At 46.3% G+C, this 12,224-nt stretch overlaps 1 protein-coding gene across 2 annotated transcripts in view; it reads left to right on the top strand.

The window, feature by feature from the left end:
* The window catches only part of CSNK1G1 (casein kinase 1 gamma 1), a 101,303-nt gene that overhangs the window by 39,016 nt on the left and 50,063 nt on the right, over positions 1-12,224 (top strand). For both annotated transcript variants that reach the window (XM_053988445.1, XM_053988444.1), the window contains exons 3-4: positions 2,499-2,914; positions 9,428-9,468. In XM_053988445.1, coding sequence (XP_053844420.1) covers positions 2,737-2,914; positions 9,428-9,468 — 219 coding nt within the window. In that variant the 5' untranslated portion in view covers positions 2,499-2,736. The remainder of the gene's footprint in view (positions 1-2,498; positions 2,915-9,427; positions 9,469-12,224) is intronic.

Raw genomic sequence — 12,224 nt, 5'->3', positions numbered from 1 at the left:
CTTTCTTAGTGATCCAACCCTAGGAACACTCCAGCATCATGGAATCATTTAGGTGGGAAAAGCACTGTGAGATCACTGAGTCCAGCCATTCTTCCAGCACTGCCAAGCCCATCACTAAGCCATGTCCCCAAGTGCCAGACCCATATGTTGTATAACATGGAAGATGATAGCTTTAACTGGAAATAAAGCATTTGGCTGGAATGTTCTGTGTCTACTTCTCTTGCCATAGCAGAGATAGACCAAATACACAGACCAAAACTTCCCATGCTTCAGTTTTATTTTTCCAAAATTTTGCCAGAAAGACCTGTGTGAGTAAATCCACTTGCTACTAGAAGTCATTTTCACATTTGGTTTGAGTTCAGCAGTAAAACTCCATAGTTTCACTGATGGTTCTTTTTCATGTTGTTTGTTTTGAAGCCAGTCTCTCCTCCCAGGACAGCCCGGGGTGGAGTCCAGTCAAAGTGATTTTCTGATATCTGATAGAGTCTCATCACTGCTCCTGCTGACTGGTTTCACAGGGCAAACACAGCTCTGCTGTGTCTGTGCCAAGCGTGGCAGCTGAGAGTACATGGGGATGTCTGTGATGGAAAACCAGTTCAGCCAGTTCACTGGTAACGGATGCTTCCTGCTTATCCATATTCAGTTCTGAGAATTAAATCTGGAATTAATTTGAGGGACAAGTAAATCTTGGTAATGCTAAATAATTTCTTGTACATTAACATCTCCAGCTCTTTTGTCTAGGTCAGAGGTGCAAATGGTGTTTCACACATTGCTTGGGAGCGTGTTGGGAGCTTGCCACTTTGGTTTGTGGCTGAGACATGGAGGTTCTCAGGTGACCTGGTGATTGCCAGACCTCCTGGATATGCTGCAGACATGCTGTGTGACATTTTCTGCAGGGATCCACAACTGTCCCAAGTGACAGGGAGAATTTCAGTACCTAAAGGGGACAGACATACAGGCAGGCTGAGGAAAGAAGTGATAGGACAAGGGGGCTTTAAGCTGAAAGGATCTGTTTAGGTTGGATATTAGGGAGAAATTCTTCCCTGTGAGGGTGGTGAGGCTGTGGTACAGGTTGTCCAGAGCAGCTGTGGCTGCCCCATCCCTGGAAGAGTCCAAAGCCAGGTTAGCTTTGGACAGGTATTGTTGCAGGAGAACTGAGCCAGTTGCCTGAGTAAAGTAACTTCTGAGCCCTTGTTTACATGGTTTTGTTTCTGGGTGTCCTTCCATGGGACTCTTGGTTGGGTGGTCTCATTGAGCACTTGTGTGATTGCTTTGGAGGCATCAGAAGTAGGACACAAACCTTGTTGGTAAAATTATACAGCGACTGTTCTACTCACATCTGGAAAATCCAAATGCAGCAGTGCTCCTGTAGGGCTACAGTCCAGTACTTTTATATCCTGGGATATGGGGGGTGGTTCCAGGTGTGTTTATTCTAATTCTTGCTTGAGATCTGCACCCCAAGAATGCCCGATACCATCTCCTGATGCAGCACCTGTGCAGACAAGACATCCTGCAACCTTTCCCTTTATCATGCTGATTTCTTGGGAAGTGAGGGGAAGCTCAGCCACCATGCTGGTACCTCTGGACTGTCCCTGTGGGGCAGGACCTCCTGGGTGCTTGTAGCTCCTGCCAGTCTCCTTTGGTCTTGTTCCTGAACACAGAAGAACCATTTGGCCTGCAAGGATTGAGAAGCATCTATGTTTTGAGCCCTTTAGACTGAGTTATCAGCTTTTAAAAAACAATTAATCGTGCTTTGGCTCTTCATTTTGGTCATCTCTGTAGGACAGCAGTTTGAATTAGCAAATATATCTGAGGTCAGTTTGGACTTCAGTGATCCTCGTGGGTCCCTTCCAACTTAGATTATTTAAGATAATCTAGATCAGCTTGAAAAGAGGTAAATAAAAGGAGAATTTTATTAAAGTGCTACAAAATTTTCTTCTTCTCTTGGCACCTTTTATTGGCCCCTTTGTATTTTTTGTCTGGCTTTTCTGTAGTACTTGGTAAATGTATGAAGTGAGGAAAAACCAAACCTACACTTCACAGAGGCTTTAAAGGTGGGATGTGGTTTCCTCACAGTGTCCACTTGATGCGCTGGTGTAGTTGGAATGGCTTTGGTTACTGCATGTGGTGTCAGTCCTGATAACTCCAGTGGAATCATGGAATTACAGACTGGTTTGGGTTGGAAGGGACCTTAAAGCTCAGCTGGATCCACCCACAGCCACGAGGAGGGACACCTTCCACTAGACAGGTTGCTCCAAGCCCCATCCAGCCTGGCCTGAGACACTTCCAAGAATGGGACAGTGGATGGGGCAGCACTTAAATGTCTTCATGACATCAGGGCTTTTTATCAGAAAGATGTTAAGAAAATGATAACGTTTTCATATAGCTGTTAAATTCCACGAAGCCAGGAAAGTTCTGGACATTGGTTCTCTTATACCTTTCTCACCTGGTATTTTGAAATAATGATTTTTATTTCATGTCTCTCTTCTTTTCCCCAGGTAAGAATCCAAAAGCAACCTGCCTTTATTGAATTCTCAAGAACACAGCTGACCCTTTGGTACGTTATCAACATGCATTAGGAAACTGGATCTCGTGCCAAAAGAACTCCATGAGTTTCCATGACTCTCTTGAACTCCAACGCAGATACTTTTGGATATAACTTTCTGTTGTAAGGAAAAGAGTGTGTACTCCAACTCCTTTCTGCCAGCTTGCTGGCAGAGGTATTTCACTAAGATCATGGACCATCCTAATAGGGATAAGGATGAAAGGCAGCGGACGACGAAAGGAATGCCGGGAAGGAGTGGGCACGGATCTCGGCCAAGCTCATCGACATCTTCTGGCGTTCTTATGGTGGGACCCAACTTCAGAGTGGGCAAGAAGATTGGGTGTGGGAACTTTGGAGAACTCAGACTAGGTAAGAAGCAAGCATTTTAGTGGGTCTGCACTATGCAAATTAGCATTTCACCACTGGAATATAAATACATAAAAACTTACCCTGGCTCGAGAAATGCGTGCGCTGTCTCGTTTCCCAAGTGTTGAGCTGCCTTATCTGAAGTTTCTGACTCAGAAGATGTAACTCTTAGCATGATTTTGATTTGCATAAAGTCAAAGGGAATACACTGGAGAGGCCAAAGATGCAAATTTTGAACAATCCCAACAAATGATGACTGTTCACAGCGCTGAATGTCTTGCCTAAGGTGAAAAAAAAATCTTAACTGTGAATTGCTGCATCTTGCTCTCAATTTTTTGTTTATAAACTAGAACACCCATTTAAAGAGATGGGTGAGACTCTTTCCCAGCACTCAGTCTCAATTCCATGTCCTTCTCTAACCTCACTGCCCTAATTTCAGCCCCATCACCCTCTCCCTGCTGTGTCTATGCGTTGGACTTGCTGGCGAGGAGCAGGATGTGCCAAGTGGCCATCTGGCTCCTTCAGCCGGGCCAGCAGCCCAGCATTTGTTCATGGTCTGTTGGTTTCCTAACCACATCTTGCAGCTGGTTGCCCAAAACAGATGGTTCCACTGATGCATTGTTTGTTTAGGACTACTTAAGAGACCAATGCAGAGCACTGCACTGGGCTCTTAAGTCATCCTAAAAAAACAATGGTTGTGTTTTAAATGAGATGGGTGAAGCAGCTGGTGTTGCTTCACATAACTCAAGGGTCATAACACTACTGATAGTGTCTTTGTAGATTCCTGCTCAGAATCTGTCCTCTTAAACGAATCTGTGATTTCCTGCTCTGAGGTTGGGTTATTGCATCAATACATGTGCTGCTGTTCCATGGTGTGAAGATCAACCAGCTCACTTCTGGTGTGTCTCAGTAAATGGGTATTTTGGTTTCAGCATTGCATCAGAGAAGTTTTATTGATTCATCTGAGTAGAGATAACACTCCTAAGGTGGAGAGAAACCAAGGACAAGGGTGGAAACTCCCACCTTCCTGCGCATGAGTATAATTGGCAGCTAAAGATAAGTTTGGATCCTTACAGTGACATAACATGAATTGCTCTGTTGGATTCTCAAAGCCCCCCCCAGCAAATGTCATGATCTCAGGATCCCCAGGGAGACGTTGAATTGCTTTGTAATCCAAGCTCTGCTCTGAGGTTTAGCAGCTGTAGTGGATCCCTCTGAATATATGTCTCTTGAGTTTATTCAACTGGTGCCCAAATCACAGAATCACAGACTAATTTGGGTTGAAAGGCACTTTAAAACTCATCCCATTCCACCTCTGCCATGGGCAGGGACACCTCCCACTAGCCCAGGTTGCTCCAAGCCCTGACCAGCCTGGCCTTGGACACTTCCAGGGATGGGCCAGCCACAGCTGCTCTGGGAAACCTGTGCCAGGGCCTCACCACCCTCACAGGGAGGAATTTCTTCCCAATTTCCCATCTAACCCTGCCCTCTGGCAGTGGGAAGACATCGCCCCTGCCTGTCCTGTCCCTCCAGGCCCTTGTCCCCAGACCCTCTCCAGCTCTCCTGGAGCCCCTTCAGGCCCTGGCAGGGGCTCTGAGGTTTCCCTGGAGCCTTTTCTTCTCCAGGTGAGCGCCCCCAGCTCTCCCAGTCTGGCTCCAGAGCAGACGGGCTCCAGCCCTCAAAGCATCTCCATGGTCTCCTCTGGACTTGCTCCAGCAGCTCCATGTCCTGCTGCTGTTGGACCCTGAGCTGGAGGCAGCTCTGCCAGTGGGGTCTCAGCCGAGTGAGGCAGAGGGGCAGAATCCCCCCTGCTCTGCTGCCCACACTGCAGGGAGGCAGCTCCTGTTTCCAGGATTCTTTTTCACATTTCTCAAAATTTTAGTGATACTGAGTTTGTGACTCATGTAAAGTTTCTTGGCCTTCACAGAAGAGATTTCACTTCTGAAAAAGTCAGTTTACAGAGAAATTCAGTCTTAAATTGCAACACCTGTTGAGTTTCTTTTTTTTTAATAATACATGTATTGTTAATGCTAGTTTACTAAAAATTTAGGCAATGAGCTACACATACTGATAACAATTTGTTGTAAGGTTCTTACAGAAGCTGTATTTCTCTCTTTTTTCCATTTCTCTTGCTTCTTTGGCAGTCACTATCACTTTAAGAGTTCCTGTTTGCTCAAATAGCAGCTATTTCTCTTGCACAGCCCATGGTAATTATCGCTGGGGGGGAAGGAGAAGCAGCAGCTGAAATCCGAGCACACAAGTCTCTGATAACAGTTTTGTCCTGCAAAGATGAATGATGTGCCCTCTGCTTTTTGCCTATTTTTTACATGGTTTCAGAGCAGTTCAGCACCAATATCACAGGCAGACCAAAGACACACTGATAAGCAAAGGGAAAATAGGCTTTTCCAATTCCCTGAAGAATTTCTCTTTTTCGAGGTGTTGTGTTTTCAGTTTAAGCTGCTCTTGTTTGATTCTTCAGGGAGGAGATGACACTTAGCTAATGAAACTGTTTGCTGTATATATCCAGCTCACTGCTCAGGGTTGATCTTTCTTCCTGAAAATACAGATCACCCAAGGATGCGACTTTTTTGGAGCATGTGGGAGCAGCACAGTTGGAGCTGAACACAAAACTTAGCATTTGATAGGACAGGGGAAATGGCCACAAGTTGTACCAGGGGAGGGTGAGGCTGGATATTAGGGGAAAAAATCCTCACTGAAAGGGTGGATGAGCACTGGAACAGGCTCCTCAGGGAACCATTGAAGTCACCATCCCTGGAAGTGTTCAGAAAAGGAGGAGATGTACCACTGCACAGTGTGGTTTAGTGGGAATAGTGGGACTTGTTCAAATGTTGGCCTTGATGATCTTGGACATCTTTTACAAAATTAATGATTGTGTGATCTGGCCCAGAGTAATACACTGAAATGGGGTGAAGCAGTAGCTGTTTCTTCAGACAGGCTGCAGAGTAGAAAGTCTTAAAGAGCTTTGGTTTCCAAAGTGGTTCAGTGTACTAGCAGGAATATAGTGCCAGTCCCCATGTCAGATCCTGCATGGATTTGAGGGTTCATGGGTATTTGACCCATTGTATGAAGTGCTGTGATCAGCCACGGCATCCAAGATTTGGGCAGATCCCCAAAATCTCTCTGCTGGCTTGCTCCAGACAGAGATCTCCCCCTTGGTTTTGCTGTCACTCTGTCCAAGCTGCAATGGTTTACTCTTCCTCCTCCTCCCAGGTTGCACAGACGAGCAAAGGCTCACAGGAGACAGTCACCTGCCCACTGAAACAAGCCCTGAGCAGGAGCTGCACCTTCACTTAGCACAACCAAAGATCTGTAGCACAGTGAGGAGATGTAACTGTGCTGGCAAAAGCCTTTCAAGTTGAGGCAATGCTTTTTATGGAGCAGTAAGTCCATGCCTCAGTTTTGGGTAGTTCCACTGACAATTATGAACTACGTATTCCAGAGGAGAAGGGATGCATTACGTCACCAGCATTCACGTGGGAAAATTCCCAAAAAGGGTTTCCCAAGGCCTTGGCAGTGAGATGTGGTGAATGTATGGATGGATTGGAGACAGCAGAGAAGCCCAAAATTACCCATCTCCAAAGTGCTGCATCTGCACAGGGACCAGATCATTGGGCAGTTGGGACACGCCTGATTTGCTGTCCTTCTACAGCAGGTCTGAGACTAACAGCTCCTGGTGTAGGTGCTTCCCAAGATCTACTGCCCTGCCCTCCACATATAACATTGTTCCAGTCAAATCATGACTTGTTATTTTGGAATTACAGCCCCAGTATCAGATGCTATTATCATGTTGAAGTATTTATTTTGCTGGTTTACTTGTTTTGAAGCAGAGTTTCTGGCTTCAGACTGCAGTCTGGTAGGCAGCTGGGTGATTCTCACTTTTGGGAGCACCTTCTCAGTTCCAATGGAACTGCTCTAACCTGGCAACCTACAAAGAAGTGGCTTTTCTGCCGGTTTGGGGCCTGCTGCTCTTCTAACATTTTTTCCAGTTTCAAGCAGGGTGAAAAACTGTGTTAATCACATTTTTAAATTATACCTGAACACTGTTTTGAAAATACCAGATAATGTTTCAATTAGAGCAAAAAGATCACAGCTCCAGTCTACAGCTCTGGGGCCCCCAACAGCAGAAAGACATGGAGCTGCTGGAACAAGTCCACAGGAAGCCATGGAGATGCTCTGAGGGTGGAGCCCCTCTGCTCTGGAGCCAGGCTGGGAGAGCTGGGGGTGCTCACCTGGAGGAGAGAAGGCTCCAGGGAGATTTTGGGGCCACTTCCAGTGCCTGGAGGGGCTCCACAAGAGCTGGAGAGGGACTTGGGACAAGGGCCTGGCATGCCACAATAAGGGGGAGTGGCTTCCTACTGCTGAATGGAATATTGGGAAGAAATACTTTCATCTGAGGGTGATGAGGCTCTGGCACAGATTGCTCAGAGCAGCCTCTGGACACCTGGAAGTGTCCCAGGCCAGGCTGGTCAGGGCTTGGAGCAACCTGGGCTAGTGGGAGGTGTCCCTGCCCATGGCAGAGGTGGAATGAGATGGGCTTTAAGGGCCCTTCCAACCCAAACCATTCTGGGATTTCAATTTGAGGAGGGGAAGAGGCAGTTTCAGGGAGCAAGATAAAGCTGGAGCTGCCAATGGGGCTTGTTTGCTGGTAGCTAATGCAGAGCAGATAATCCAAGTGTATTTAGATTTCCTTCCCCTAATGTCGTCATATCTTCTCCCCCCACAGCTGTTGGCTGGAGCCCTGGTCTGTCTCAGAGGGTGGAGGGGTTTATCTGCCACCTGCTTTTCTGTGCATTTGGCCTGTGAGCTCTTTCAATGCTTTCTGGTGTCGGCAGGTTCCTGATGAAACTGCAAAATCTCCTTTCTACCCTTAGTTTCCAGTCTGGGCATAATATTATGTCGTTGTCCTCTTCCCCCCCCCCCCCCTCCCCCCCGTCTGTCAGGGGTTAATGCTGGGGCTCAGCTTTCAGCTCTGCTGGCAGAAAACACCTCCTCTGAGGATATTTAACCTTGCATTTAAATCCCTGTGCTGTGCATCATCAGGTACCTAAACAGGTTGGAGCTATGATGTCTTCTATTACTGAGGGATGTTAAAAAAAATCTGCTTGGTGCAGACTGGGCCTGGGAACACCCAGTCACAGATTTAGAAGCCAGAAGTACCCTGAGTGATACAGCAGGGAAAGCATCAAAAGAAGTTAAATGCAGAAAACACGAAGCTGTTGTAAATTAAATTTCCCCTGATACTTCAGGATTTAAAGATGACTGTGTGTCTTCTCCCATGTTCATAATGTCTTTAATTTTATTGAGTCTCCCTGTGCTGTTGTATCCTGTGCTGAGGAGGACATGGAAGGTTTTTTAATGCTGTCATGTGGATATGGAAGAGCTACTCCAGCTCCTGCCTGCTCTGAATGATGTCACTCCATGTCCTGGGCTTTCTCAAGAGCTGGGCTGTCCAAGCATCAATATCCATTACAGGAATTAGAAAATAAATGAGTAAGAGAGCTGAGCAAAGCTGATGCTACAAATAAGCCCTGATAACTTCCACCCTGGATTGCTCCTGAATTTTGGAATTGCTCAGTAAAAGTATGGCTTGTGCTGTGACATTGATGACAAAGGTCAACGTTTCCTTAAATAAATCCACAGGGAGCTTTTGTGGTGGGGGCTTCCTTCCTCCAAGGGGACAGTGGGACTGGGACAGAGGGGTCCAGGGACTGCCCAGGCATCATTCCCTGTGATATCTCTTCCAGGAGAGTTTGCTGTCAGGCATGAGCCAGGTGGAGGGAGAGTGATTGCTCAAATTTCCTGGCAAGGGAAGCAGAGGACATTGAGTGATATGACAAGTAGCAGTGTCAGAACACAGGGAGAGATGCTCCGTGACATGGAGCTGTGCATCACTGCCTCAGATCACTGAGGAGGCCCAGGGCTTGCTTCAAACACCAGACAGGCTCCTGGAGGAAAACTCCCCTCCAGCTGTAGCACACATGGGTCCTTGCTCTGGTTCAGTGCACCTGGATTTGAGCTTGGCTTGTTGTGCTCATCTCATGCTCCTGCCCTTCCTGCTTCCCAGGGCATGATCAACCTAGTGAAACTCCCTGCACATCCCAGGATGAAATTGTTCAGTGTCTAGGAGATCCAAGACATTTCCAAAAGCAATGACACTGACTCTTCATTTTTTGTTCCCCAGACTTTTTTGGCTTCGTGGATAATGAAGCCTAGTGTGTCTGGGATACCTCCTTTAACACATGCATGGAGCAAAAGTGCTGCCTAAAATACAATTGCCATGTGCTGGGTGGAAGGTGTTATTTGCCTGCCCTGCTGAACTGCTGCAAACTGTTCATTATCTTGATTATTTTCAGGATTATGCTTTGTTAAAAGCAGGAACTTCAGGAGGAATTGGGAAAACAGCCCTTTGGCATCAGTGTCATTATTTCTCATTGTGCCTCAAGCTGCAAGTGTTGAATGTGGAACTAAAAGATTTTTTTCCTTCTCCCTTTGCAGGTAAAAATCTCTACACCAATGAATATGTAGCGATCAAACTGGTAAGTAGTAGCTTCAGGTGTCTTGTACTTAATCTTAAAAATTCAGACCAAAAGCAAGTTTTTCAGTTTGGGCTCAGTGCTGCTCCTACCCTCAGCTTGTTAAAACTAAGCTAAGTTCTTAAAAGCACTAAAAGCAGGGAAAAAAAAAACATCCTTCCACCTGCTGAAGGTTTTTGGTACCTAAAGGATCTGTATCTGTCTTAGAGCAGTGGGAGCCTTGTTCCTCTGCCCAAGTCCCAGTGAAAGGCACTGGTAGTGGGTTTGCACCTCTTGCTGCTCCATGGCTCAAACCTTTCCATTCAAGACTCCATGAATTCTCCAGCTGTCAGAATGTTTGGTTAGGAGCATGGCACTGTGCAGCCTTGTGGTCCATGTTTTTAGAGTCAAGAGGCAGGAAAGAGGGTGTTCCTTTGGTTAAAATTTCCTGGAGGAGCAGAGTACAGTTGGGTCTGGTGTGATACTGAGAGACTGCAGGTGCAACAGGCACAACAAGATCCAATTTGGTGAAGGTGAGTCCTTCCTCTGGCTGCCTGGGGTTGCATGGAAGATACAGTCTCATCATCTGGGGGATGGGGAACTCCCTAACTTGTAGCTCTTCCACATTTATAAACTTACAGCCTAGTAGTTTGTGTTTAGGCCTTAACTTTTCCTATCTGTAAACTCAGACTTTTATTAGTCCCTTGGTGTTTCAGATTCCATGTCTTCACTTGATGTGCTGAATTCTCATGAGAACACTCTTTAAACATAATCCAAACCCTAAAATCTGAAGTTAAAGTTGTGGTGTGACACTGCAGCAAACCCCCCAGTTTGCCCAGTTGATGCTATCTGGCAAAATGACAGAATGAACCACTCTGGTGACAGGAAATCAGGTTGGGGTTGGTGCATTAATTGTGATCACATTTGAGTGCCTCAGATTCCATATCTCTGGCATTCCCCTTATGCTGTCCAGTAGATGAAAAATAATTACAGCTTTGCAGGAGGGACTTGTTCTCACACCTGTTGGCAAATGTGAGAAGATGTTCCCTAAAGTAAATAAATAAATGCCTGCAGAAGAATTCAGGAACATAGTATCCCGGATGGGTTTGGCTATCCTGGAATGGATCTTAAAGTTCATCTCATTCCACTCCCTGCTATGGTGGAACACCAAGGACACTTCCCACTATCCCAGGTTGCTCCAAGCCCCATCCAACCTGGCTTTGGACTCTTCCAGGGATGGGGCAGCTGCAGCTGCTCTGGGCAACCTGTGCCAAGGCCTCACCACCCTCACAGAGAAGAATTTCTTCCCAATATCCTATCTAACCCTGCCCTCTGGCAGTGGGAAGCCATTCCTCCTTGTTGTGGCACTCCAGACCCTCGTTCAAAGTTCTTCTCCAGCTCTCCTGGAGCCCCTTCAGGCCCTGGCAGGGGCTCTGAGGTCTCCCTGGATCCTTCTCTTCTCCAGGTGAGCACCCCCAGCTCCCCCAGCCTGGTTCCATAGGAGATGCCCTTGATATGGATGCACATCAGAAAGAAGAATTATTGCTTTTAGGCCATAGGAAATGTGCTGTGTACACAAAGAAAGTGTTTTATTGAAGCAATAATGCTTCTAATTCGCCTCCACAGATAATCCCACAAAGTTGTTGCATTGGAAACCATAAGTTGTAACACAGCTGTACTAGTCCAAAGGGTGCTTTTTTTCTCTCAGAAAAGTGGCTGCACTGACACCTCTCAGTAACCTGAAGCTTTTTCATATGGCAGGACTCAATGGCATTGCCTCATGGCTGCCTCAATCTGACCTGTTTTTCTGGTCACATTCTTTCTTCGTTTTTCTTACTATTTTTTTCCCCCCAAATAACTGAGTGTTAAAGCAGTTACACTGCACCACTCTCCAGTTTCATTTGCCCTATTGTGATCCAGGCTTAAAAATCTCAGGTCCTTCTTGTGTGAGGAGCTGGAATTGCCATCTGATGGCCATCCAGGTGTCCATATACATGCTCTGTTTTGAAGAAGTTTAAGGAGGGAGCAGTAGGAGAAATGGGCGTTTCTTGGTTTCCTAATCTTAGACAAAATTCCACAGGAATAAGAATGACTCAGCCTTCTCAGCAGCAAATACACTTCACTTACATGTGGACTTAACTGCTATTTTCTTTATCCTTCAAATAATTTGTGGATTAGTGGTGGAGTAGCTGTAAGATGTACTTACAGGCAACATTTTCTTTTATCTTCATTGTTGGACCGAGTCAAAGCACTGCTCCAAGTCCTTCAAGCTGTGAAATCCTCTTCTGCCACTGCAGCCCTGCTGTCTCAGCTATTCCTGCTTCCTATCATGACATTAGAGCTGGGAAATGAAGGAATTGTGTGATGGATACCAAGAGCCCATCAGAAAGTGCTGTGAAATTCCATGCTAGTGCCTCGTGGTTTCTTTTGTGGGACTGAGGCTACACCTTGGAAAACTGCTGGCAGTGGAGATTGGTCCTTGTGTTGATTGGTGTGGTGTTACCATGTAGCTTCTGGTCCTGCTCTTCAGCTGACTTACTTGGTATGGGGGATCTGGTTTATTCTTCTGAGGGTTTTCAAAGCTGCACTGCCCACATTAGGAATTTTTTCCCTGGGAGAATCCAGCCTGGTGCCATCCAGCTGCAGTCAGAGCACAAGTACCACGCCATCCCCTCACAGCAATGATGACGCCATTGCTTCGAGCTGTGGATTTTCTCTGTTAGGCAGTAGCAATTCAGTTATTTTTACTGCAAACAAAAAATCTGCCATCATCCCTAAGC

The sequence above is a fragment of the Vidua macroura genome, chromosome 12, assembly GCF_024509145.1.
Source record: "Vidua macroura isolate BioBank_ID:100142 chromosome 12, ASM2450914v1, whole genome shotgun sequence".
Taxonomy (NCBI): domain Eukaryota; kingdom Metazoa; phylum Chordata; class Aves; order Passeriformes; family Viduidae; genus Vidua; species Vidua macroura.
The sequence above is the reverse complement of the archived record's forward strand: the minus strand, read 5'-3'. Positions and strand labels throughout refer to the sequence as shown.